The sequence below is a fragment of the Tachysurus vachellii genome, chromosome 13 (assembly GCF_030014155.1).
Source record: "Tachysurus vachellii isolate PV-2020 chromosome 13, HZAU_Pvac_v1, whole genome shotgun sequence".
NCBI lineage: Eukaryota > Metazoa > Chordata > Actinopteri > Siluriformes > Bagridae > Tachysurus > Tachysurus vachellii.
Window position 1 is genome coordinate 10,014,765 of NC_083472.1, and position 27,783 is coordinate 10,042,547.

Genomic DNA, 27,783 nt, shown 5'->3' on the forward strand with positions numbered 1-27,783 from the left:
GAAAGAAAAGTCATTGGGAAAAAAAAGATTCTGGATAATTATTAGGCTGCTTCATTCCCATGCTGAAAAAAATAGACAAGGGTGAAAAGGAGGACAGTTTTCAAACATGTAGCCTACTCAAAACGATTATATTAGCAGCAAGGCTTTAAACTAGATGTAAAAAAGAAATTATGAAATTAAATATCTGAGAGCATCCACTGGGATACATGCTACAAGTCCTGAAGAGTCTGAATTTGGTGATTTGAGTCATAGGGTTATAAAAACATGACATAGATTGTGGACATAAAAACAAATCCGATGGCACAATGGGTCTGTTAATACCAGGCAATCATCCTTGAACTCCACAGACACACAAAAAGTGAGTATTGTTGCTGACCATGTGGAATGTTTCAAACATCTTGTGCACCCATGCCATGAAGCATTGAGGCTATTTTGAAAGCAAAGAGAAGCAATACGTGCCATAGCTGCAGCATTCCTTTTAAAATGCACGTAGACCTTTAAAAGTGTAGACCTGTAAATGACCAATGACTGTCACATTGACATTGTCCAGAACAAGTGTATCTGCTCCACAGTTACATATCTAATCTCACTCACAAAATCACAACTTATTAAATTAATAGGATTTAATAAAAATAGATTCAACTTTTTTCCACGTTGGTCTGTAATCAAATATTATTGAGCCATATAAAAAAATTAGACAGAGATCTGTTGTGTCATACATTTCTGAACCCAGATATAAAGTCATGGCCAAAATTGTTGGCACCCCTAACATTTTTCCAGAAAATGAAGTATTTCTCACAGAAAAGTATTGCAGTTAAACATGTTTTGCTATTCACATGTTTATTTCCTTTGTGTGTATTTAAACAACACAAAAAAAAAATGCAAAGGGAAAAAGCAAATTTGACATAATTTCCCACAAAACTCCAAACATGGGCCGGACAAAATTATTGGCACCCTTTCAAAATTGTGGATATATAAGTTTGTTTCAAGCATGTGATGCTCCTTTAAACTCACCTGGGGCAAGTAACAGGTGTGAGCAATATAAAAGTCACACCTGAAAGAAGATAAAAAGGAGAGAAGTTGACTCAGTCTTTGCATTGTGTATCTGTGTGTGCCACACTAAGCATGGAGAACAGAAAAAGGAGAAGAGAACTGTCTGAGGACTTGAGAACCAAAATTGTGGAAAAATATCAACAATCTCAAGGTATCGTCGACAATTGTATGAAATGAACACTATGGCAGGAGACCCAGGAGGACCCTACTGCTGACACAGAGGCATAAAAAAGCAAGACTTCAGTTTGCCAAAATGTACGTGAACAAGCCAAAATCCTTCTGGGAAAACATCTTATGGACAGATGAGACCAAGATAGAGCTTTTTTGGTAAAGCACATCATTCTACTGTTTACCGAAAACAGAATGAAAAGAACACAGTACCTACAGTTGAGGCCAAAATTATTAGCCCCCCAGGAATTTTGGAACATTTTCCTAAAGATCTTTCCAATGTTTGCAGCATTGATAAAACTTGATATAATCAAACATTCGCCAGTGCTATTTAGTAGCTTTTGGTACATTTTGGAATATAAAATACATTTTTAGGCTTGCTTTATAATCAAATATAGTGAAAATGGGGTGGTCAAAAATATTAGCCCCTTGTGAATATTTGCTTTCAAAACACACCCAATTAATCAATCAGCTTTCAAAACACACCTAATTAATCAATCAGCTTTCAAACCACACCTGTGCAGTCAATTGGCTTCCTAACAACACCTGGGCATTCAATCAGCATTAAAGGACTCCAAGGAACAGGGCACTTGAACACATTATTGGGAGAGACTACTTTTACTCACCATGCCAAAGACAAAGGAAATCAGTCTTGAGCTCAGAAAGAAGATAGTGGAGGCTCATGATAAGGGGGAAGGCTATACTGCCATTTCCAAGCTTTTCACAGTGTCTAGAACCGCCGTACGTTGCATCATTGCCAAGTACAAGGAGACAAATTCTGTAAGAAACAAACCTGGGCATGGTCGTAAGCGCAAGATTTCAAGAACCCTGGAGAGGAAAATAGTCAGAGATATCAGCAAGATGCCCCAGACATCTGCCAAGATGATTGTTGCTGACCTGGCCTCTTCTGGAGTTGATGTTTCAAGGAACACAGTTGTGAGGGCTCTTCATCGTGGTGGGCTTCAGGGCCATCGTCCCAGAAGAACCCCTTTACTCAAACAGCGGCACATCACAGCTAGACTGAGGTTTGCCCGTGAACATTTGAAAGGTAAAGATGAGTTTTGGGAGTCTGTGCTTTGGTCTGATGAGACTAAACTGGAACTGTTTGGGCACATGGATGTTGCTTATGTTTGGCGAAGAAAGGGTGAGGCCTTCAACCCTAAGAACACAGTTCCCACAGTTAAACATGGTGGTGGGAGCATCATGCTGTGGGGCTGTTTTGCAGCTTCAGGCACAGGGAGCCTTGTTCGGGTGCATGGCATCATGAAAAAAGAAAATTATGTTGACATTTTGAGGGATAATATGCAGAAATCTGCTCGTAGTCTAGCCTTAGGTCGTCGCTGGGTCTTCCAACAAGACAATGACCCAAAGCATACATCGAAATTGGTCCAACAGTTCCTGAAGGATACCAAAACAAAGGTCCTGGAGTGGCCCGCACAGAGCCCAGACCTCAATCCTATTGAGAATCTGTGGCGAGTGCTCAAAGTGAATGTCCATGCTCGGAAACCACGTAATTTGGACCAGCTGGAGCAATTTGCAATGGAAGAATGGGCTAAAATCCCTCAGGAAACCTGTGCCAACCTAGTAAAGAACTACTCTAAGAGGTTGTTGTCAGTTGTGGCTCAGAAAGGGTTCACTATTGACTATTAATGACCGGGGGCTAATAATTTTGGACGTTTCATTTTTGCCCTTTCTTGTTTCAACTCACTATTTCAATTAAATATCCTAATCAAACTTAGTGGAGATTTTGTCTTTGTTATTTTGGAAACAAACACACTATAAAACACTTGTTGTTAATGGTCATTTCCATGGAGAAATCAAGAGTTTTGTCTAATTTCATAAGGGGGCTAATAATTTTGGCCTCAACTGTATACAGTCAAATATGGTGGAGGTTCAAAGATGTTTTGGTACCTTTGGAATTGAATGCTTTGACTGTGTGCCAGGCATTATGAAATCTGAGGATTAGCAAAGGATTTTGGGTCGCAATGTAGGGCCCAGTGTCAGAAAGCTGGGTTTGTGTCTGAGATAATGACCCCAAACATACCTCAAAAAGCACCCAGAAATGTATGGCAACAAAGCGCTGGAGAGTTCTGAAGTGGCCAGCAATGAGTCCAGATCTAAATCCCATTGAACACCTGTGGAGAGATCTTAAAATTGTTTTTGGAAAAAGGTGCCCTTCCAATGAGAGAGACCTGGAGCAGAGTTTGCAAAGGAAGAGTGGTCCAAAATTCCAGGTGAGACGTGTAAGGAGTTTTTTGTGAAATTTGCTTTTTTCTATGTTTTTTTTCTGTGTTGTTTCAATACACACAATGGAAATAAATATGTGTATAGCAAAACGTGTAATTGCAATACTTTTCTGTGAGAAATACCTTGTTTTCTGGAAAAATTCAAGGGTGCCAACACTTTTGGCCATTACTGTAGATGTTTGATTAACAAATGCAGTAAATCACTGGTATTAGTCAGCAGGCAAAACTACCCTCTCCCAGTCAGTTAGACTGACAGTACACAATATTTGGTGTCTGAAGTTATTTATTTTTCCTAAATCAGATCCATGAGTTGTAATAAGGTGTTATTAACAAAAAAACAAAAACAAAAAAAAGATCAAATGACTCAGTCAAAATATAAGATTTTAACACAGATTTATCGAAATGTATATTACAAAACACAGTAAACATATACAAACAAGATCTGAGAAAACAAGGGCCAGTACCAGTGGAATTAGTGGCTAAGGTTAACTGCTTAAATTAAAGACCAGGTTTAGATTATAGCAAGTATTTCAGGGGAACAGCAGTCAGTTTTCATGTCTTGACTCATTGCAACTCAGTTCAACTCTGCTGCAATCCCAAACATCAGTAATGTACTGCGTTGCTGTTTGTTGTATTTGAATGAAACAAAAGCAGGGATGTCTCTTATGACTCATCTTCATTGAGGAGCATGTTGGGGACTCCTCTTGTGATGGGGAATTCTCGACCAGACTCAGGGCACTGCAGAGTTCCCTCTATCACCTCCACCTATTAATACAGAAAATGCAACAAAAAATATTACGGTTTTCAGGCTGAACGTCTAGTGACAAACCAAAACCAGTGCAAAATAAACAATTAGTTCCAGGAACATGAATACTGCTTCTGATATTTCAGTTTCCCACACTTCATCACGATAAAACCTTAGAACAGTCAAACCCATAAAGATTAAAAAAAAAAAAAAAAAAAAAAATCTGAAAAGCCAGAATTCTGCATTTCAGAACAAAAGCCTATTTCATATACTGTACAATTATTCTTACCTCCAGCAGGACTCTGTGAACTTTGCGTAAAAAGTCTTCATCGTTCTCAAAGTTTGATACAGGCATGCTGGGCAAGTCCTGCAGGTATCCAAGCTGTGAAGACAAATGATTTACTCAATTGCTCTTCTTATTAATCCCCTGTTGAATTAGAAGCTGAACAATCCTCACCCCTTCAGCTGCATGGATGAAAGCACTCCACTCCAACTTTGGTATCATTCTGCTCACAAACTGAGGGTTGAACTCAACTTCATTCACTTTCACCTCTGTCGCCTAAAGAAAAGAGAAAGAAACAGTTGATTAATAAACAGACATATTTCTTCCTTGATATGTCAAATTTCTTATAGTACTGGGTTCTCAAAGTGACATTATTATTATTATTACCAGTATCACTATCCACTACCTACAAAGTTATTCTAGTTACTATTTAGTCAGTTTAAACTTTACTACTATTTAGTAACTTCAGGAACACAGATCAACCCCTTGTAGTTTCTTTAAAACATCAGTTTATTAGTTTTAATAATAAACAATCATGGAGCTTTTAATATGGTGCACGATTTACAAGTTTTTTTTAATAACAGTGTTGGTTTAATAATATACATTTTGTGTCACGTGTGCCATGGAAGTTAGAAGTAATTACTAATAATTTCCCTAATCATTTTATTGTCAATTTATTTACACAACGAGTCATCACTGATCTAAACACTTTACTAACTCCAGATCTCACATAAACGTGAGATAAACATCATGTTTCACCTTAATCAGCAGCGGATATCCTTTAGTTACTCCTTTTACATGCGACGTCAACATGTTATGCGTTAGCAACTTCATTATTGCAGTCTGTGTGATGTGATATTTACAAATAAAAATAATCACGAACGCTAGGTATATTAGCTAATAGCTAGCTTTGGGGGTTCACGTGTTGTTCTTCTTCGGTGCTGTTGAAGTGAGAGTTAAGGCTCGATATTGCCACCTGCAGGCCATGGAGAGACTTCACACAATGCAGAACATGAACAGGACTTCTCACTTGTCAGAGCTGTAAAACACTATTCATTATTCATTCATTCATCTTCTACCGCTTATCTGAACTACCTCGGGTCACGGGGAGCCTGTGCCTATCTCAGGCGTCATTGGGCATCAAGGCAGGATACACCCTGGACGGAGTGCCAACCCATCGCCGGGCACACACACACACACTCATTCACTCACGCAATCACACACTAGGGACTATTCATTATTCAAACATGCACAATACTGTTTTCATATAAATGTCTATTCCTGAACTTTTCACTGACAAACACATTAAATTCCCAAATATGATTTACATGCACACTTTTTGCTAATTGCATGATGTTTAGATAAATGAATCACTTATTAATAATTGCATGATATTTAGATAATTACCTGGGTATAGATGTTCCTATTAAAGTGGCCAGCGAGTATAGGTGAAAACAATAGCACGCTGAGAAAACGGCTTAGTTCTGTCTTAAAGCACGTAACATTTACCAATCAAATTACAAAACCTTATTCCAATGTACAGGTTTTCATTTATTTCTTTTTTTTTTTTATAATTGTGTTTACACATTGTCTTGGTATTATACAGATTAATCTTACAGCTTATGATATAGTAATAATTACAGGGGGGAAAAAAAACAACACACATAGCAAAAGCTATGATTTTCATAGCCTGAAAGATCACCCTATTGAAACAACACTCAACCCACAAACATGCACATCATCACTCATCCACTCATAAGACACTGTATACAGGTACATACGCACTTCCCTTAAACTGCATTAACAAAAAAGTGTAACATACTAACCACAAGCCATTTTAATCTTTCAGTTGCTGAAAGCCCTTTACCGTACAGACATCACGTGAATATGAGAAGCAGTTTTGTTAATTATAAAGACAAGCATTTAAAAAAACAAAACATTAGAAAGGCAACTAAACAAGACAAAGCCAAACGAGGCTGTATTCAGGAAACAGGACAGGTACAAGACATCTCAGTCTGCAGAATTAACAAAGATCATGTAAAGGATAATAAACATCTTTAGTGTGGAAATGTCAAAGAGCCATTTATATGAACTTTAGGAGAATAAAACTAAACATTCAAATTGATATTAATTATGGCACAATAACGCTAGGGGCAATGTGTAAAGTGGTCAAAGGTCATTTCACAGGATGTAGAAGAATCACATTACATTTTAACTTGTATTATGGAAAGGCCACTTTTACACTGCTTCCTTATATTGTTTTTGGGAAGAAAAAAAAATCTTAGATCCCAGTTTGAACATTTTGATCAATTTGAACAATTCTAATAATTACAGAACAATAATGAAACATCCCAGAAACCCAGTGTGTAATTTCAAGAGGAAAGAACAAATAAAAGCTAGTAACATGTTACTGCGAAATGGTAAACAGTGTTCAGAATCGATATGATTGCATACTTTCAGATCAGTTGGATGGCAGCAAATTGCACATGGCTACCTACAAAGAGCTCTGCTTGTGCACTGTACAACGTACATGAATGTGAAAATGGAACACGTGGAAGCCATTTAAAACTTTTCGGGTTGTGCCGAGCTTCTAATATTTTTTTTCCTTCATCTTTGCATTAATACTCACAGAGATATCCACATTTTCACATTCATACTCATGCCTCCACACTACCATTCACACTAGCAAAAAGACTGATGTTAGCAGTCAGTCATTCTGGGCCATCTTCTGTGCGCCATTTTAAGAAGTCCTCTTTCCGTGCGTCTGGTTTGATTTGGTTCCGCATGCCTCCGAGGAGGTTAGAGGTGGCTTCAGAGGCTACTATTAAGGGTCGCACTACGGTAGGAGGAATCTGACGCAGAACCCCACCCACTGCTCCTGGAAGACCTTTCTGCTCATGTCCACGTGAGGCCACATCACACAGGGTCTGAGCAGTGTCTATCACCCCCTGCAACGTACAAACACAAGGCTTCAGTGTATCCGTCAGTTTTGTCTAGAACAGTACATTCTGCCCATTAGGTAGCTATTTTTGAATATAGAAATGAGCTTGTATGAATGGTGGACAAACGGTTTTTTTTCTGACGCAGCAATGCGAGATATGGAAGCAGAAGTGAAACAAATAAAATACAAAACTGTAATACTACTCTGACAATATCGTGTCAAACGAAAGTAAAGCTACAACCAGAATCAGACTCAAAGAATGTACGATATGAGGAGAAAAACGCGCAGATGAAAGGCAAAATTTTAAGCCTAAAGACCACTCTTTTGATGATGGCCCAGATATGGTGTGCTGCATATGAGAATAGAGTCAAAAGTTTGTAGTATTCAAGTCTGTAACATAAATGTTCAGTATCAGTATAGTACAGCAGAACACTACCTCTCTGACGGTGTCGTAGGCCTTGGCCACGCCTTCTCTGAGGTCAGCCGGTTGTGGCGTGCGTCTAGGCCGGGATGCAGGACGTCCCTCTGTGATGCAACGGGTCAGGGGCGGAGTTGGGGACAGGATGTCGTACACCGTCTCTGCTGTGGCCTGCAGAGCAAACATGACATGCTTTGCTTACATAATATATAATTCTGGTGATTTCTGGGGTCAGTGCTAAACACCAGATCTTAGTCATTCATCTGTGACATTTATATAATCTTGCAGTAGTGTAAAATGTCAGCTCTCATCTTTTTTTCTAGAATGTGAGTATGATTGTGAAGTGGAACATATAATAAATAGTGAACATATAAGAAAATGTGGGTGACGTCCTTGTTTTTGCTCTGACACGATAAATGAGCTCTTTACTAAATATCTCAAGGATATTATGTGGACTTTGTTGGTGTGTATCTGTAAAGTACCTGCATACACATGTGTATGTATAAGTGTAAGTTATAATGTAGTGTGTGTACTCACGTGAGTGTATGCTTATCAGTGTGTGTGTGTTTACGTCTAAGCATACCTGCATGCGTGTGTGTGTGTGTGTGTGTGTGTGTGTGTGTGTGTGTGTACACACACCTGAATAGCCTGCACCAGTCTGTTGCTAAGCTCCAGAGCAGCCGAAGCTGTGGAGGTACCAAAAGATGCTGCTCCTCTCTGGAGACCCCGGATAATGCGTCCATCTTTTCTGTACTGCTCGATTGGCATCCAGAACAGATCCCGTACCCCGTGAACTACAACAAGAACCGAATAAGAAGCAACGATTCAGCGTCATGTATAAAGACTGGCTAAACCGTCCTAGTTTCTTTCCTTGTCAAGTAACATGAAGGAAAACTGAATTACAGCTCAAAAATTTGAGGGTTTTACTACAAATATAGATCAAGCCTTAAAGTATATTCTGTGTAAATTCACACAGACTACCACATACACATCTCTCTTACCTCCTGCTTCTAATGAGTTTAGACTTGTGTGAGGGAAAGAACGTTCCAGTAAGTGGAAATATTTTAGAACAAATAGAACCGGCTATAGTAAGACACGTAAACGCCACAAAAGACAAAGTAGAGCATTTAACGTTCCATAAGAGCATTACGATCAGGAAATAACGCTATACATGTATACTCACACAGCTGAACTACAGAGTGCATTGGACCAACACCTCCCAGAATGCCTGGTAACTGGTTCTTCCTGATGTCAGTCAGCCACTCGTTCACAGCATACTGAATGACTTTATCGACACCCAGCAGTCTGACAGAGAATGGCGATGTGCAAAGGTGTAAAAAAAGACTTTTACATAATATAAATATGTTCTTAATCAATTAGTAATTATGATCTAAATAACCTGACAGTATACAAACTGGGATACGTCTGTGCACTTGGATAAAAACAACATTCATTCAGAACTAGCAAGGCTTATTTAATATTCCGTTTCATACAATGAATCTGGACAAAATGTGGCACAGATTTCGGCAGGAATGAACCAGAGGCTTATAGATGTTAGTTAGAGGGATTTAATCACCCGTGTCTACAGCACAGCCTCTTCAACTTCAGCTCTGAGCAGTTGAGTTGGGCCAGGCCAATAAGAATTCCAGCAAAAGTTCCCTATAAATAAAACAGCAGAGTTAATCACAGCACTGGATCATAGATAGCGTCTAGACCAAGGGTCAACAACTGGCAGACTACGACTTCAGTGGAACAAACTGCATATGAGAAAAAATACTGTGTGACAGAACTGTGTATTAAAACTAGTTTGTGGTGAATTTGCACTTGAACAAGACGGGAGCCGTGAACTGTTATGACTGCATTTTTGTTTGGTCTTGATTTAAGTAATGAAAGTAATGAAAAGTGACAAAGGGAGTTTGATGTTTTTAGAAAACTTCACCTGCCACTTTCAAGAGTCCTCCTTTATTCAGACACATAGGGGCTTTTTACACCTGGTCACTTCATGCGTTTTCTGTGATCAGATAGCTTTCCGATCGTAAAAAGACCAGGTCTAAATGCCCTCCGAAACGTTTTCGAGACAGATATAAATCCGATCGTTCAAACCACTTCAGGAGGTGGTCTGGGACTCATTTCAGATAAAACTGGACAGGTGTAAATGGATCTGGTTGTTCAAGCCACATACGTAAGCACTAAACTCCTCCCAAACGGAAGTACTACACTCACAGGTGACTCACGAGTTGTGCATCACGCCAGAAACAAATAACATGGACGACATGCAGGCACTTATTGCTCTTTGGAGCGCTGAAAGCGTCCAACAAAAGCTTTGTAAAACATATAGAAACAAAAGTATATTTAATTATATACACCAAAGCGTGTTCCATTTCAATTACCCCGGAAATGAGGTCAAATATATTTGCATTTTGGGCAGGAGTAGAAAGATCGGATTGATATCCGATTCGCCAAGACGCATTTATGTGGCCTAATGTAAATGTAACAGTTTTAACAAATCAGATAGCTATCAAATCAGAGAAAACACATGAAGTGACCAGGTGTAAAAAGGCCCTTACACACACGGAGATCTACATACTGAATTATGTAGATATGAGACTGAGATTCTAAACTTGGACTTGTTATAGTTCAGTTTTCTAAATATGAACCGCTGCTGTTTCTATAGCACATCGTCTATAAAGACTTGATACAGCTTATCATACGCATTTGGGTAAATGATTTAGTTAAAGGTAGCTTATTGGACCACGGACTTGTCTTAATTTAAATCGTAGCTTGTTTTTAAAAGGGTGTTGGCATAGAATGGACACGAAGCATCTCCTTTGAGTTGAGTCTGTGATACTACTCAATAGTGTTATTCAAATGAGGCACTGTGCTTATGACCCAGTGTTTAATTCCTTACCTGTTCGATGGCCACATGCTTCCCCTGGTAATCCAGCCATATGGGAACTTCTGACGTGAAACGGAACTCTCTAATAGGAATGAAAATTCAAAAGACAATGTTCAAAAAACACTGCATATCAAGAAACCAGATAATACACTGATCTGTTGTAGTAACACACACACACACATTATATATATATATGTGTGTGTGTGTGTGTGTGTGTGTGTGTGTGTGTGTGTGTGTGTGTTTAGTTATTTATTTATTTTGATATACCGGAAATAAATTGGCTGGTCAGAGGAAGAGGATGAACCAGCAGAGGAAGAGCTCTGCTCGCTGTACGTTGTCTCTACGGAAGCAGTGAGATCGGGACCCAGTCCAGTGCCAGACTCTGCTTCCTCTGATGGCTTCTGAGTAGTGTCTGCTTTCACTATCAAATAAAGACAGCATGTACTTTACATATGTATGCAAAAAAAAAACAAAAACAAACAAAAAAAAGGTTTATACTTTTGAGCTTACCCTCTGCAGCTGGATCAACAGGCAAGTACGGATTAATCCCAGCAGCCAAGTTACTAAAGAAATCTTTCAGAAAGAAAAGAGCATCCTGCGGACCAATAAAGCAGTAGATATCATCTCAACATGAATATACACATAAAAGGTAAACAGTCTGTCAAAGTAATTAACAGCACTACTAATGATTCTATAACCGATAGACATGGAAGAAATCTGTAGACCATCTCACCTGATCTATGTTGAGCCGGAGGGGCAGCAGACTGATTCTCAAGCAACATTCTGGACCTCCTAATCCAGATTCAGGAAGTACCTGCAGTGCCTTTACTGTTAACTGCAGAACACAAACACTGATCAGGTTTAAAACATTGTCTAATTGCTGCTCAAGTTAAACAACTTGCACTGTCTCTCAATCAATGTATTTTACCCAGTTTTTGTTTTCAGTTTTTCGAATCAATCAATCGTATTTATGCTTGGTTTACATCAGTAATATTCAAAGTGAGATCCAGAACCCACAATCTCAGCTTGTCAATAATATGATCTGCCGGTGAAAAGCTCAGAACTAAACCTCTTATGGCTTTTATAAATAACTAGATAATCATTGTACACATATGAATAGTCAGACTACAAAAATAGTTCTGTATTAAGGGGTCTGTGAAATTTGCATTACAGTTAATGGGTTCAATGGTTCCAAAATGTCTGAGAATCTCCACATTACAAGAAAAGACCGGTGATCTCTCCCATTCTCACCATGTTGGAGTGGGCTCTACGTGGCATACTCTCACTGGTATACAGGTAGAGGAATTTGTTGATCTGTGAGGAGGCCAGCCTGTCACGCACCTCCAGCTCCTGCACAATAAACACCTGCCGTGAGAGAGGCTGCTCTCCCAATCCTGCCCCTTCCATGTCCTGCCCTGAGGCTGCAGGGGGCATGACAACAGGGTACGACTCGTGCTGGAAGCTGACCTGGGTATTAGAAGGCATCAGAATTGTCTAAATCACTATTTAAACTAAATTTGTTTTCCCAGAGGTTCGATATTTGGTGTAATTCAATATTTAACTTGCCAGTATACTGGGCATGAACTTCAGCTATCAAACCATCCTTATTTAATTTGGCCAACATGAACGAGCGGTGCATAACCTATTCAGAGACTATCAATAAATATGTTGAAAAGGAAGAGCTTTATATTACGCACCTTCAAGTGATCAAACAAATGTGAATGAGGCTCAGACAGAATTTTACACCACTGCCAAAAAGTTATCATGAGCTTACAATTACTAATGCGGATAGCTCAGTGTTCAGCAAAATACAGAGGGAGAAATTGCTTTCCAGTATTCTCTGGAATAACTGCATATTCTGAAAATCCTTAAATAAGTATGTCTTCCCAAGGTAAAATTATTCTGGCTTAAATAAAGCTTATGAAAAATAAATTACTATTAATAAAATCATGCGAGTGATGAAGGATATATTGTATGTAGGTCACACAACCTTTGTCAGCTGTATTTCCATGAGCAGTGAGTGTTGTCTGCCACTGCCTCCCACCCAGCGCCATGAGTTCTGTGGTCTAGACGAGCCAGCAGATCGCGAGGGAGAACCACGAGCTCCTGCAGGTGCTGAGCGACCCCTGAAAGAAAAAAAAAAAAAAACGATAAGAAAACGTTCACACAAATTTGTCAGTGACAATCCTAGAGCCTGTTATGGGTAGCGACTTTATTTGTTATGATCAAACAAGCAAGCTTAATCTGCAGGTTTATCGTCAGACCTCCTTACCTCTGACTGTGCTGTATGTGAGCAGAGACTGGTTTTCCTCCAAAGTCTTTTCCTCCATAGAGATGCCAGACTACTGATACCTCTCTGAGTACTACCCTGCTCTGAGGCATCGGAAAGCGAGCAGGTGCTCTTAGCAGGTCTGAACTGCCCCGTGGCCGAGAGAAATAGCCATCACGCACCTTTATAGGACTCTGACACAACACTTTGACCACCGGCTCTCCATCCTTAGGCTGTAGAAGAGAAAGATGAAGAGAAAGAGAGAGAGAGAGAGAGAGAGAGAGAGAGAGAGAGAGAGAGAGAGAGAGAGAGAGACACAGAAAGAGAATTCATGCTTAAGCTTGCTGAGTACAACATTGCTCAAAAAAATCGAAATACTACAAACAACTTGTATTACTTTATTTGCCCAATTTACTGTATATTCTATAGACAACAAGCCTCCAGAAAAGTGCATATTGAAATAAAAGGAAAACTAATCTGGAAAAAGCACTCACAGGAATACCTATACCAGGGGCCTCTAAAATACAGAAGTCATCATTATCAGTGGAGCCTTCTGAACATTCCTCTGATATCATATCAGCATGAACTTCAGTGGCTGTAACCACCAGTTGATCAAGCTCAGACTCCAACCCCTCTAGGGCAGAGGATCTGGATTTTGTTCCTTCCCCAGGAAACAGGTACACTGAGACAGGTGAGCCTCGCTTTACTATGGAAAGAGAACCTGTTCATTCAAACAAATGATGTAGATGATGAGTAATCAGTCATCACTCTGGTAATGTGACAGTGTGATGTTCAGTGTGATGTAAGTGTATTGAAAGAAACAAAACAATTCAGAACAGGATTCTGTAAGTCATTCTAATAAATGCACTCCTGACTACCATAATTGGCTTTATAATATATCATATATCAATATTATTTATACATCATTTCACAAATATTGCATTGTTTACATGCTGCTTACATCCATCAAACTGTTTGGCACACTTTTTTACTTTTTGCACACACTGTCTAATCATTTCAGTCATTTGCTGTTTTTGCACAAATCCTAGCATTATCTCAGAGACCTGCTGCTAAGAATCGGTGTTCATTCTAGTATTACTGCACGCAACATTGTCTGAGCATAGAGTATTTACACTGGTCGGTGCTGTTTCTCTTTATTGTCTTTTGTGTATTGTCTTGTAACTTTTTGTCCTGACTGTCTTTTGACCTGCACTGTCTTGTCTGTCTTGTTTGTCCTGTCCTGCACTGTTTGCACCAGATTGCACAGTTGCACTTTATGTATCTAGGACTAACTTACTAAGTTTTTGTTTTATGTAGCACCACAATCCTGGAGAAATGCTGTCTCATTTCACTGTGTACTGCAACAGCTACATATGGTTGAAATGACAATAAAAGCTTTTTTCTTGACTTGACTCTTGATTTGACTTGAGAATGAAGTGGTGATAATGAATAAGTCCAACAAATTACTATTAAGTAATCTTACCAAATTCTCTATCCTCCTCAGGCAACGTTCGTTCTGTGTCAATCAGGGCATCTGTTAGGTCACACTGATTAATTTCTGCTGTCTCTGCTGGCGGACAGGGTGGTAATGATGTAGGAGCTTCGGAGAGCTGAGGAAAACAAATATCCTTAAATAACTGTGCATGGAATTTAAAATCAAATTCACCATACAATGGTCATTTTCAATAGAAAGTCATTTTCACAAGGGATTGTGAGATAGAAAAAAAAAGCTGTATTCAACTTTACACAAATCTGATAACACCTTAAACTGCTGTTGTGTGCAACCAATTGATGATGTGGTCTGCATAAATAGTTCTGTCCCACATGCATTCCTCCATAAAAAAAACCTCATGCACAGAAAGTTATTTAAATCATGGTTATGGTTCTCTGTAATGTATGACCCCAAACTGCATGACTGTAAAGGAAGAAAGTAAAAGAATGCCTGGCAGAAGGTTTCGGTGCTGTTGGTGAGTTTAAAGCAAGATTAAACTTGTTTGCGGTTTAAGTTTCTTTTTTAGGTGGCAGAAATACACCTAATATAATGGAAGCCACGTGTCATTTAATTTCTAAATTTATCCGTAAGCAGACATGCGTTACATGGCAAGTGCTATGGGGTTGTGCACACCAAGCAACATGGAGCTGAATTAAAGCTAACCGAATAACCTGAATATTGATCCATTACAAGCATCACAGGTAAAAGTTTGCAGATTCTAAGAGCGCATTCAGATGATAAGCGACAAAAGCGCTTTGCACTGGTGAGACCGTTCACGGTCTATGAAGAGAAGCAAGCTACTTGGCTGTGATGCTGCACTACCTAAAGCACCATGCACTGTTTAAATTCGATTCCCTGCCTTGCCACTGCAACCAAATGCATATTTGACCCTGTTTGCCCTGAATCTTTCCAAAGCATTGCCAATGAGACAAACTACTATATATGACAGGTTTGCACATAGGAATTAAATTTAACATTTATAAGCTACTTGGCGACCGAGTTAGCAATATCGTCCTGCTACATAGTTTTAGAGGCAGCGATAGATACTGGATTTTCATTAAAAACATTTTTAAAATGTGACTAAAGTGGATGTTTTTCAAACTGTCTGCTAATCTACAGTAAGAGCATGAGAATGACAGCACTGTTATGCGCAGTGGTAAGCAAAGCAGGAATTGCAATGAACAAAGCACAAACTGCTCATCATTTGAATGTGACCTTGCAAGAAATGTCTCATTATATCAGGTTTCGGTGACTCTTATGCATAAGTGTACATAATTCTACATTACTAAATAAGTTGAGTTACTACTGACGCATAATCTGGCACATTGAAAACTTTCACAGGTATTTTTACCGGGAGCTTCTGTCCAGCAATCTCAGTAGGGGAAGTATGACGAGGAGGTGGGTGCAGGTCGCCTTGGGAGACCAGGTACTGGAGTATATTCACTAAAGCAGCACAGGAGTCTGCACAGGTGTGCACGTGAACCACGTTATTTGAACAGCGCAGCTCGAACAGTGGCTGAGTCTGAACATGGACAAAGACGACGATGCTGTAATTAATATCAGACTAGAGTACAGGGGAAAAATAAATCAGCATTATAAAGCATACCAGTTTGCCAGTGTTGTTGCCTTTCCAGGTAGTTATGGCCAGCTCTAATAGGTCAATGTCTAATACACACAGATAATCTGTGGAGAAAAAAAATATAACAGCAATCAATTCTTCGAGAGAAAAAAAAAAACAATACCACATGTTCAGAGGAGTGACATGGATACGATAGACAAGTAATCGGTACCTCGTCTCAAATCCACGGTGCCACTTTCACACTTATCAGTGAGGTACAATGCAGAGTCATCCAGGATAAACCTATGAGGGATTTCCGTGGAATACAGTTTAACTGATAATACGTAACCATATACATTCACAGACTTCAGCAGTGACAGTACCTGAGGTGAAAGGTGGCAGTATCCACAATGATATTACTTGACAGGGAAAAGGATTCTGCTGTAAACAACACTCGCAATGGAAGATAAAGTGGTCTGAAAAGAACAGGAAACAAAAATAAGCAATGATATAAAGTAAAAAAAACAAAAAAAAAAAAACAACAAAATATAACAACCAGTTACTGTTTCTGCTGCATTTACTATAAATGTACAGAGCCATTGTAAGTGCCATTAGTGATCTGTCATTTCTGGCTCACGTGTGTGCTTACAGTGAACGAAGAGTAGCTGCTTATGCATAAGTTTACAGTGGTACAAAATTAGTGCAGAGAAAAAAAAAAGCCTTTAAACTCCTTACCTGTAGTCAACTGCACAGGTGGCCAGGTGTGTATGTAACACTGTTATGATGGCAGGAGGTGTGTATCCTAAAATATCATCATCAATGACATCCAGAAAATCGACCAACTGAAGGCAGAAGACATATGAATCCCTCATTAAATATACACATCACAAATGCAGACATTCATGAAGGTATCAATTATTTATACTGTATTAATTGTATCATGCAAAAGTTCATCTGTCCAACATCTTTCAGGAAGTGATACCTGCTCGTGCCAACTGTGATTGGTCAATGCCACGTGATGTCTTAAAGTAGCACCCTCGAGCCGTAATGCAACCAAAAACTCCTGAGAGGAAAAAGGGTACATGAGGCTAAATAATAATAAAAAATTATTCATTTTCAAAAAAGGCAAATTAGACTAGACTAATTAGAAAAAAGTATTGGACCTTGACATTGCGTTGAAGGTCTAGTGTGATTTTGATGGCAGTCGACAACATCTGACCCCCTGCTCCCCTGCGTCCCATACTGCTAACCCCGACTTCTGTGGGATAAATGGTCGGGTCCAGATGGTTTGGGGGTGTAAACTTAGGCATTTCTAATCGTGCTGGGACAGAGGAGTCTGGGACCTCCGCTTTAAAGAGAAAGGAACACAAAACAAACAGCACCTTATTCAAGATACACAAGACACATACATACATAAGATATAGAAAAATATTACCCCTGTGCGTGGCTTTGGAAAACCCTTTTGAATTTTGAAATATTCTACTATACTGTATATGTTTTTATAAAGTGCAACAGAAAAGAAGTAACACAGTAAAGGTTGTAGCATAAAATCTGGTTATATTCAGAAATCCTGGCATGGCCTGGGTTGCCAGATGCCTGGTTAAAACATCCAAGAAGTTTTCAATGAGTTAGAGGTCAGCAGTCTGTAATGGGCAGCTTGACAACTTCTATGTTGGCCTCGCCAAACCACGACTTCGTAGACTTTACTTTTTGCACATTTGTGTACAAAACCTCTTGCTATTTCTGTGCTTCAGACATTGTGAACGCGTTTATTGGAAGGCCCACACATGTTGTTCAGGTGTCCTCTAGCTTTTGGTCATATCCCTCATAAATCTATAATGGCATTATCTTACCTTTATGATAGAGTTCAACTTTTTTGCCCTCTATAGTCAAGAAGTTTAAATTGGGATTATTCTGGTGCTGGGTAACACTGAAAATCTTCCCGCCTTCAAAGTCTAGCAGCAATTCTCCATGGCACTGTTCCACCCTCCGTCCTGCTTCGTTCTGTGAGGGGATGATATAAGTGGACAGGAATCTAATTTAACACTCCATTAAACTTGATTTTGATAGTACAGCTTATAATTTGCTTACCTTACTGTCTGTCAGAGCCTGAAGGCGACCCTTGCCAATCAGTAGAGTTAAACAGAGCATGCTGAGGGAGTGGTCTGTTTGGGGTTCTGGCTGACCCTTTTTCCTTTGTTCACTGTCTGAATAAAACTGAGCTTCATCCTCTTCTGAGTCAGAATCTACAATTAAGTCAAAGATTTTGTATCGTTTTCAAAAGCTTTTTTTTAAAATGAGCCAACACTGCAAACTAATCCTCTGTTAGATCCTCACGTACAGCTGCGTACCGCTGCCTATATTTATTTACTGCTCTATTCTTTATATACCTCAGAAATTTTCTCTCTCTAATCAGAGAGAAAAAAGAGAGAGAAAAGCCCCTCTTCTAAACCATATTCACTTCACAAGCCTTACAGCAAGGCTACAATTCTACAGTCAGCAGCAATATTAATATTAACATCATTTTAAACAGGAGGTATTACAATATTTAGTTTCTATAAGATAGTCATAACTAAATAATATACAGTATTTGAAAATACATGAGTGATGCACATTCATAGAGGATGATAATGTGTAGAATATTCTTTTAACCCACAGAAAAATACATTTTCAAACAACAAACAAAAACTCGTAGCAGAATTTCAAATCTGCAGTAAAACCCACCTGGCAGCAACGATATGGCTTATGGCCTTCTCCAAACCACTCTGTGTCCCCTAGCGGCATTCGGGGCTGAAGGTGTATTTGAGCACACTGATAACTGCATGCTCAGTGGCTCAGCTCCTTCATACTTTGATGCATATCGCTATTCTAATAATCTATTCACTGTCTGTTTGTATTATTGCGTTTTTAAATAACTGACCAAGTCTGAAGGCAGATTTGCAGAGCTGAAACTCGTCGTCCTCGGATCTGCGCTGCTGCAGCGGGCTGCGAGATATCTTGGGTGGAAGTTGAGGGGGAGGTGGGGGCTCCCACATCAGCAAATCATTATTGATCCTGAGGAGTTGTGGACACAAATGAAAAATACAACCGTGAGAACAGAATCATGGAACCTAAAACATGCATTAATAATAATTTAAGACAACATGAGTACATCATTCTCAGGAAATATGACAATACAAAAGAATGGGGTAAAATGTGACTCAGTTGCAATAAAAAATTAAGTGAAATGATCAAACAAATATAGTGGAAACTAGTACAAAAACATCCCAGACACACACACACACACACACACACACACACACACACACACAAAAGGGTGAGGTGACGACACCAGTTCATTCAAATCCTGCATTCACATTTGGACTAAAAAATGTAAATGTGTTTATACCGAATCCATACTTTAGATACTTAAACCATAATTTCAAGCAAATTAAACTACAGAGATAGAACGATCTGTTTTGTTAATAAAAAAAAACCAAAAGAATTTCTTCGATTGAATTTTTCTGTCATGTTTAACACTTTTGCTCTTTACATGAGAAATAGTAACCATTTTGGAGAGCAAAGTAACTGTTAAAAAAGAGCAAAAGCTTGTGCCTGTTGTAGATGCTTTGAAAGGCTTCTTTGCTGGGCAAGAGGATAAAGGCCACAGGGAGTGTGATATCGACCACACACTGACTCTGAGCCACACATCGAGCCTGGAATTCCTTCATTTCCTCTGGATCTGCTGGGATTACCATCTAAGTCAGACAAGAAAAAGGGAAAGAGAATGAAAGGCAGGTAATGACTGTGAGGCAGGCAAGACTGGACACAGCAAACTGACAGGAGTTGAAAAGGTCAAAACAATGAGAAAAAACACAAGAAAGAGAAAGTTGTCTACCTCTTCTGTCTCAAACATGGTGCGGTTAGAGGAGAAGGGGGAGCTATTCTTCTCTCTCAGCTCACAGGGATTTTCCACAGACACAAAGCCCAGCCCCAGATCTCTGTTCAAACCCACACCTACACCCCCTTTATCATCCGAGTCTGCTGCTCCACTTACATGAACCACAATTCTACAAAAGTGGCAAGAAAGAAAAAGAAAAAGAAAAAAAAAAAAAAAAAAAAAAGTAGTTTCAGAAGCAATTTAGGAACAATCAGTGCCTACTTTGATACAAGTGTAGTTTTATGTTTCTGAGAAGACTACATTATATACACAATTAGTGCCCCCACAGACTCACTTGGGTGTGCTGTCTGGGTTCTGAGCGTTGGAGTCTTTTTGTACACGGATACAAGGGAAAGCGCCTCCCTCCCAACCTTCGTACACTCCTTAGGAAGAAAAATTCACAAATTCTACAAAGACTACGGACTCTAGGGGGCCAGAAGAAAAAAGGTAAATGTATGATGTAGAAATAAAATTGATAAGTGAGGAGGTTCACCTACCGTGCAGATCACTGAAGCTAGCCTCCAGCAGCTTGCTGAGTTTAGCTGTTGAGGTGGATGCCATCTGCTGCAGGATGTCTGATCCCTGTTGAGACTTCAGTTCTAGATTGCAAACCTCCAGACTAAGGATCTCCTTGCGCACTGCTCGCTCACTCATGGGTCTTCTCTCGTGTAAAGGTCGAAGGTCAGCGATTGGGAAGCGAAGCTTCAGCACAGCGTACGGTGAGAGGAGTACAAGCGATGAGTGCAGCTCTAACAACTGAGTCTATGGAGAGATAGAGGAAAGTAAGAACAGACCAAAAAGCATTATATTGGAGTAATCAGTTATAACCTATATACATCCGTGGATGACACAGATCATAAAACATGCAGAATGTCAGGGCAGCAACCTGTGTGTTAGATGGCTGTTTTGGCTGGCTGGGGCAGTGGCTTAGGGCCTGTATGATGTTCTTCAGTCTGCTCAGTATGTCCAGATCTACTTCAGTGGTGAGCTCACCCAGCTCTACATGTAGTGCACTATCCCTTTGCACTACTCGCTGCTTTGATCCTCTCTGCAGAACAGAACAAGCATGAAAATGACTTTAAATGGACCAGGAGCATACAATATAGACTCATTTAGTCTCACCCTCAATGGGCTTTCATATTCACATGAACCTTTGCTTGAGTCATACAAAAAGACAAATAAACTCAGATAAAGCACCTTGCGCTGCTGTTTTTCTTTCAGGGAATAGTGAATTTGGGCACAAGGTCTGGCAGTTGCTCCAACATTAAAGTGACCAGCATTCTTGAACTGCAACAGCTAAAAACAAAACACACACACACACACACACACACACACACACACACACACGATTAGTTCCTTCTTAAGCACTCAATGTGCACGAGTGCTGCATGTGTACTAAGCACTATTGTAGCGGCTGTGGGTGTGAACAGATATTTGAGGATTAAAAGTGTTTGTGTAGTTTAAATATATGATCACTATTTAATTTTTGTCTAACATACATTAAACATGTTCAATGTGCTTCACATAACTTCCCAAACACAAAATTGTCACATTCGCAACAGACAGATTATAGGAAAAAATGAAATGTTACTTTAAAATTAAACTTTAAAAAGACAAATCTAAAGTATATGTTTAGGCTCAAAAGTTTCTAGAAACTATTGGATTTTTTTTTTTTTTTTACCTTTTGTACCTTTTGCAACAGTAAAAGTTCCCAAGCTCCTGGCTGTTTTGCTAATGTATCTATGAAAATGGACTTTAGATATTTACTAAAGTTCCCTTCATTCTTCTGTAATTCAAACCTAAATCAACCGAATGTGAAGTTTAATAATACCACATATAGTTGGGAGGTAAAAGCTCTATGAAACTAATAGAAACTAGGGATCCATCAGGCAAACTGCAGCATATAAAAGAAGAAACTCGTTTTCTTTACTGACCATTTAATGGTTGCCAGGATGTGTAATTTAATTTCAAAACAATTTTGGACTGATTTGAATATATGTAATATGTTTACAATTTAAGCAATGGCTAGGAAGTGAATAGATGTGTTATAAATGAAAGGTAAACAAAAAAAAAGCTGTTGTCAGTTACTATAATGAATATAAGAAGTGTAGTACCTCAGTGTACTGGGGCTTGCCTGCATCCCAAAGACACTCCAGCAGTTCCAGCCTGCTAAAGGAGAGATCAGAGGTCATGGAACGGACATACTGCCCGGAGCTACGCATCTCACATGCTATCTGCACCGCTGCCCCGGTCAGCCTGGAAACAAAAAGAATGAATCAGGAAGGAAAAGCTATTGTGTGCTAAAAAAACAAGCTATTGGCTAGTAAATAAACATATTGCTTATATTGTTACCTCATGCTCAAGGAAGAAATAATATGTGTAAGTACAACACAGCTGTGTACCTGAGATGTGAGTGAGGGCATGCTTTAGAAAAGCTACCCCTTAGGTTCTCAAAGTCTCTCTCACTGAACATGCTGTCTTTGAAGTAGGCTAGCTCATGGAAGAACACCTGCGACACTTTAGCCATTGAGGACAGATCTTGAGGTTCTTGAGCAGGCTCCTGTTCCAGAAGAGTGAGGGTCATTCCACCAAGAGACAGTCGAAGCAAGCAATCGGGTTTTGTGGATTCTGACTGGCCAGTGTGTGTAGAATGCCCTGTAATACAGAGAAGAGAAGAAACAGAAAGTACATTTAAATTAAACCAAGCCTGAAAACTGAATGTATGTTTTATTAAGTAATGAGGATGACATACGTGATGGCCTGCTACATTGAGGCAAGCTAGGTAAAGTCCCTGCTACAGGGTAACGTCTGGGGCAGTTAAGCATTCCCTGAAAATAAAGAAGAATAAAAATTAGCAATACATAAAAGAAATGGAATATCAAAAGTGATCTTGACTTGATATCATGGCATCTACTGGATATTTTATTTTTAATGGACCAATTTATGTTATACTAAACTTTTGTACAGTAAAAGACATGCATTAAAAAACCCTAATACTGTTTGAAACTTTATCAGTAGCAAACTTCTGTAATTTATGAAATACCCCAGTTTTTCAACTCATGTGACAAAAAAAAAAATCTAAAGGGATATAAGAATCTTAAAAGTCACTTATGATAATGTAAGGTTAAAGGCATTCTTCAAAAATCTTTAAACGCTTTAACCTATTGTAATGCACCATATTATGTAAACATGGTTAAAAAAAAAAAAATAAAAAAAAAAAATAATAATAATAATAATTTTTGTAAAATCAAGGAAGAACAATTATATAATCAGGAGATAACCAGGAAATGCTGCCAACATCTGGCTGATTTTTATTATCAAGGGTGCAAACAAACTCAGAGACTTTGTTAGAAGAGGTTAATAGCCATGCACTAATACATTACTTATCAACTTATCTTGCTTACCATATGTTACTAAATTTACCACCATATTTAGATTAGCTCCAGATTGGTCAAGCACACTAGAGCTTTATTTCTTTCGGGTTAGATAATAAATCTGTCCTCTGTGTTCGGTGTTCGTTTCATAAACAGAGAAATTAAGAAAATATTGCCATAAAGGAGAGACAGCATGTTTTTAATATTCATGCACAGACCTGTGGAGATAGAGGGTGTGTTGGAGCCAAGCTGCTTTGGCTGTGTACTGAGGACTCCATGTCACTGTCTGAGAGCTCGCTTCCTGAGCGTGTGGACATCACACTGCTAGTCATACACCCAGGCCCCATAGAGTAAAACATATCTGAAGTAAGAAGAGTCATCGCCACACATGCATAAGAACAAGTAACAGTAGTTAAAAAACAAGCCTGCAAAATAAGTAAATAAAAAGATAAGTAGAAAAATGGCATAATATATGCAGTACGTACAATATTTATATGACCACCTCACCTCCATTCTCCAGACTGCTCACGTAAGGCTCTGTGTTTAGCTCCAAATCTCTATCTACTGTATCCACACTGAGTTGCTTACTGAGATCCTCCTCTATCAACTTCAGATCATCCGAACCCAGGGGCCTACTCGGAGCACCACCACGGGCATTACAGCTACCTTCTGAGAATAGGAGAGGCAAAATGAGTGACTGTGTATGAAACAGTGTCAAGGTCATTATAGAGACCACTGATATGTTGAATAATTAGAGATGTGACAAAAATTCGATGACATGACGAAAATTATATTTAGTTTATCAGCTTATATTATAGTGTGAAATATGATTACACTCTTTTATTTTACACAATGCAGGAAAAGTAGAACAGTTTTTTTTTTTTTTACAAGAATAGTACTACTACTAGTAGTACTAGAATTTTTAGTAATAGTTGTAGTGATACCAGGAACCTAAAATGAGAATGAAGATTTTTTTTATTATTTCTTTGCTATGTTTTATAGAGGTCACGTTTAAAAACAATATTATGTATGAACTGAAGTATATGTTTTTCTTCTATTTGAATTGCATTTAAATCGTCATTTAAACAGGGTAAGTCACCTGTCTCGATGCAGAGAGCAGTCAGAAGATCTGTTAGGTTAGTAATCTGATTGGGAGAGAGCAACAAGTGTAGACAGCCCACCCTGCCATCTAGCTCCAGCTGAAATAGTAAAAAAAAAAAAAAAAAAAACAACAAAAAAAGATAATCAATAATCAGTAATATCAGATGGAGAAGGAAGAAGGAAATCTGCTCAGTAAAGATGACAGAGTAAACGATAATGTCACAAAAAAAAAAAAAAAAGGATACCTTGGGCCCTGGGAGCATATCGCTTTGTTTGATTTTAACAGTGGTCTCCATGAAACCTGAGCAGCTTCCGATGACTAGAGGCCCGGGATGCATCCGTAAAGACTTAGGTGCAGAGTCTCTCTCTTCATCCTCACCAACCCCAGTATGTTCAGGAACAAGGCTCTAAAAACAGAACAGACCTTTAAAATCCTCATTACATCAAATGGCCTTATCAGAATACTTATCAGAATAAAAGGCCTCAATGTTCAAAGTGTGAAAAGGATCTAATCACAGAATTGAGAATATACAATTGTAGCTTTGGTGTTTAAATAGTTTTATTATCAAATTGCACAGACTTCCAGATCATACTGAAAAAGTCAACTTACTTCATCTTTTCAGCAATTCTTTAATTAGCTTCTAATAAATCCTCCAGCAAACTCTTCATGGTTTAAGCGCTTCTCACCTGTGGCTCTCCAAGAGTCTCGTAAAGCAGCTGTACTGAGTTGAGCTGAAGAATTTTATGCAGAAAGGCTGGAGGCTGGTGGATATCTACAGGCACTGTTTGACTGGAGTCTCGCACAGCTTCATCACAGTAATCCAGCCTGCAGTAGAAGCCAGAGGCATAACACAGCTCAGTTACAGATACAGGTTTACATTTCAAGCAGGAGGGTTTATGTTCAGCTGTTAAAAACAAATACAACGGACATCAAACTGGACAGAGGCATTTATACTTCATTACATTTATTAGATACTTTCTAATACATAAACCTTAGTTTAAATTGCATACATGTGGCCAGTAGTCATGAAATCAGATCTGCATTATACCCAGATAGATCTCTAGGGTTCTTTAGCCTGTTATAGAAAATGTATCAACACCTTCTGACTAATCACATTAAAGAATTCAACAATGCCTTGGTACTATGCCAGATAATGTAAATAAATAGGGAAACTAATACATTTTCACAAAGCTCTATGCTCTTACCGTTTTATTTGCATCTCTAAGGCAACCCCATTCCTAGTGTCGAGGGGATGATGCTCAATTCTTACTATAGTGTCCAGAAATGTGACTTTTATCCGACGCAGTACTGTAGGTATAAACAAACACGATAACATTTTAGACTTTATTTTTATTATATGACTTGAATTAATGTTATGCCTCCCTGTAGGAAAATCGCACGGGTGAAATCGGCAGGGTGACAGAACAGAGCAGTTTGTGTCTTGGGTTCACAGCATTGTCTGTCAACATACTCCTTGTATTCCTCTTATAAAAAAGGGACTTATAAAAAACTATCGCTCATCATGACAAACTATGAGAAGTCCTCTGTTTTGAAGCCTCTGCCATGGTGGGAATCATATTAATCCTATTAACACTATAGAAAACTTGTTGCATCCACCAAATAGTTACTGCAAATGAGCTGTACTACATAAATGATTACATATTAGAATAATCGCTTTAATATAAACCTGTGATTTGTCTTTCAGTTGCCACTAATTTCAGAAATGCTGATACAAAAAAGACCTGAGAAATCAACACAACATCACCTGAGAGATTAGAGGTTCACAGTTACACCATATCTGGCCTTTTACTATCTCTTTAATGTTAAATAACACTTCAGCAATACACACCTGTCTCAATGGTCTGTGCAAACATTTCGAGCCCCTCCAAAGGAGCAGGTGGCTCTTCTGATGCCTCAGGTGGGTCCTTTAGACACTCCTGGGCCAGTTGCATGCTGGAAGTCATACATGAGGACCAGCCTTGGGAGCCCCAGGTGCCACCTACATAAACAAATCATAAAACAAAGTCCAATAATCAACAGAACACTGCTAGGAAGATGTCACTCATGTTGTGAAGGAGCTGCTGACTTACTGGTTCTGTCTTTGGGTCTGCATGTTATCTGTAGCCCAGTGACTTCTAATGTGCAGTGGTCAGTGACAAGCGCTGCCCATGGGATCGTCACTTTTATACTCTGCACAAAACCCTCCACAATCTCCAGAGGGGCTGCAAGTGACTCCAGCAGCTCGTTTACTGCCTGAAAGAGTTGATGATGTAGATGAGATGTAATGAATCATCACAATCAGTGCAAATTTATATCACATCAATACGAATATTCATATCAAGTGAAAAGACTAGACTGAATCTCCAGGCTACTGTAGTTTTATGTGCCTGATGAAAATACATAAAAAAAAACAACAACAACATAGTCTTAGAGCTCTTAGGTCCTGGTGTGTGTGTGTGTGTGTACATATACATATATATATATATATATATATATATATATATATATATATATATATATATATATATATATATATATATATATATATATATATATCGGCTGAAGAGCCTGTGAGTCCTAGGCCCTGATCTGGGTTTTAGCTTGTCTGGAAAACATCTTGGTTCCTCTAAACACACCATAAGAGGCACATGATAAGGCTGTGCATTCCCAGCTGTCCAGAATATTGCGAAATATTGCTAAGATGTAGTTCATGGTTACTCTGAGAGGACAGGGTGCTAAACTAACTAACTCACCCACACGTCGAGGTTGATTTCTTTAATGACACCGCTGCCATTGTACAAGTCCAAACTCAGTTGGTCCAAACTCAAACGTTCTTCCAAGAAGTGACCGAGGTAATGTTGTAAAAGATAGCGACAGGCCCGCTTCTTTATCGAGCCCGACCAAGGAAAGAGCCATCGAGACATAGGGCCAGAGAAACTAGGGTGAGGGTCTGAAGAGGTGGCCGAGGAGAAAGAAAACGAGAAAGACAACAGTCCTTCAGGAACTGCATAACAATCAACACTAACTTACGAGGCACAAGCAGAGGGCAGAGAGGAGGCTAAGCTTCAGCTTCAAGGGGCTAGCTGGATAAACTAGCTAGCTAACTTCCTTCTCTTTGGATTGTAGATTTTTTCCAGTCAGGACAGCTATCTGTCCGGTGTAGTTTCTTTTTTTTTTAAAGAGCGTCGAACTTCTTATCGAACAGCTTTTACTCTTAAATGAATACGTTTCTGGCACCAGCGACAGGTCCTCTAGCGTTTCTCCTCATAGGGTTGTTTATTGTTTTCATACTGAAGCCTGAACGGCAACGTCATTGCGT

The 27,783-nt window shown here is 39.0% G+C and overlaps 2 protein-coding genes across 3 annotated transcripts; both read right to left on the minus strand.

Moving 5' to 3' along the window:
• Window positions 1-3,843: 3,843 nt before the first annotated feature.
• On the minus strand, window positions 3,844-5,442 carry trmt112 (tRNA methyltransferase activator subunit 11-2). The gene is made up of 4 exons (XM_060885149.1): window positions 5,255-5,442; window positions 4,670-4,771; window positions 4,502-4,594; window positions 3,844-4,232 (listed from the first exon to the last, which is right to left on the minus strand). The coding sequence occupies exons 1-4, from the start codon at window positions 5,327-5,329 to the stop codon at window positions 4,131-4,133; spliced, it is 372 nt and encodes a 123-aa protein (XP_060741132.1). The 5' UTR covers window positions 5,330-5,442; the 3' UTR covers window positions 3,844-4,130.
• Window positions 5,443-6,022: 580 nt separating this feature from the next.
• atg2a (autophagy related 2A) lies at window positions 6,023-27,752 on the minus strand. Of its 2 annotated transcripts, none has more exons than XM_060885993.1 (42): window positions 27,218-27,752; window positions 26,555-26,717; window positions 26,314-26,463; window positions 25,670-25,772; window positions 25,151-25,289; window positions 24,709-24,870; window positions 24,462-24,561; window positions 23,870-24,028; window positions 23,581-23,723; window positions 22,741-22,816; window positions 22,391-22,643; window positions 22,103-22,244; window positions 21,186-21,284; window positions 20,875-21,036; window positions 20,486-20,750; window positions 20,284-20,371; window positions 19,947-20,118; window positions 19,664-19,806; window positions 18,990-19,123; window positions 18,161-18,315; window positions 17,923-18,073; window positions 17,233-17,417; window positions 17,052-17,132; window positions 16,805-16,911; window positions 16,453-16,545; window positions 16,302-16,372; window positions 16,118-16,194; window positions 15,863-16,033; window positions 14,503-14,629; window positions 13,514-13,740; window positions 13,023-13,252; window positions 12,741-12,876; window positions 12,002-12,217; window positions 11,484-11,585; window positions 11,261-11,345; window positions 11,018-11,171; window positions 10,763-10,832; window positions 9,431-9,513; window positions 9,038-9,159; window positions 8,494-8,648; window positions 7,873-8,025; window positions 6,023-7,443 (listed from the first exon to the last, which is right to left on the minus strand). In XM_060885993.1, the coding sequence occupies exons 1-42, from the start codon at window positions 27,386-27,388 to the stop codon at window positions 7,207-7,209; spliced, it is 6,012 nt and encodes a 2,003-aa protein (XP_060741976.1). In that variant the 5' UTR covers window positions 27,389-27,752; the 3' UTR covers window positions 6,023-7,206. The 2 variants fall into 2 exon arrangements, with proteins under 2 accessions (XP_060741976.1, XP_060741975.1); XM_060885992.1 differs by having other exon boundaries at window positions 23,870-24,031; window positions 27,218-27,751.
• Between the last annotated feature and the right edge of the window lie 31 nt (window positions 27,753-27,783).

What these genes read in the sequence shown, in the direction of transcription:
- trmt112 (XM_060885149.1), bottom strand. Translation starts at nt 5,329, where the DNA reads ATGAAGTTGCTAACGCATAACATGTTGACGTCGCATGTAAAAGGAGTA. An exon ending in GATATCCGCTGCTGATTAAG is followed by an intron (nt 4,772 to 5,254) that starts GTGAAACATGAT and finishes TCTTTTCTTTAG; the next exon opens with GCGACAGAGGTGAAAGTGAA. An exon ending in TTCACAGAGTCCTGCTGGAG is followed by an intron (nt 4,233 to 4,501) that starts GTAAGAATAATT and finishes CTGTATTAATAG; the next exon opens with GTGGAGGTGATAGAGGGAAC.
- atg2a (XM_060885992.1), bottom strand. Translation starts at nt 27,388, where the DNA reads ATGTCTCGATGGCTCTTTCCTTGGTCGGGCTCGATAAAGAAGCGGGCC. An exon ending in ACTGCCACCTTTCACCTCAG is followed by an intron (nt 16,373 to 16,452) that starts GTACTGTCACTG and finishes AATCCCTCATAG; the next exon opens with GTTTATCCTGGATGACTCTG. An exon ending in GCAACAACACTGGCAAACTG is followed by an intron (nt 16,034 to 16,117) that starts GTATGCTTTATA and finishes GTCCATGTTCAG; the next exon opens with ACTCAGCCACTGTTCGAGCT.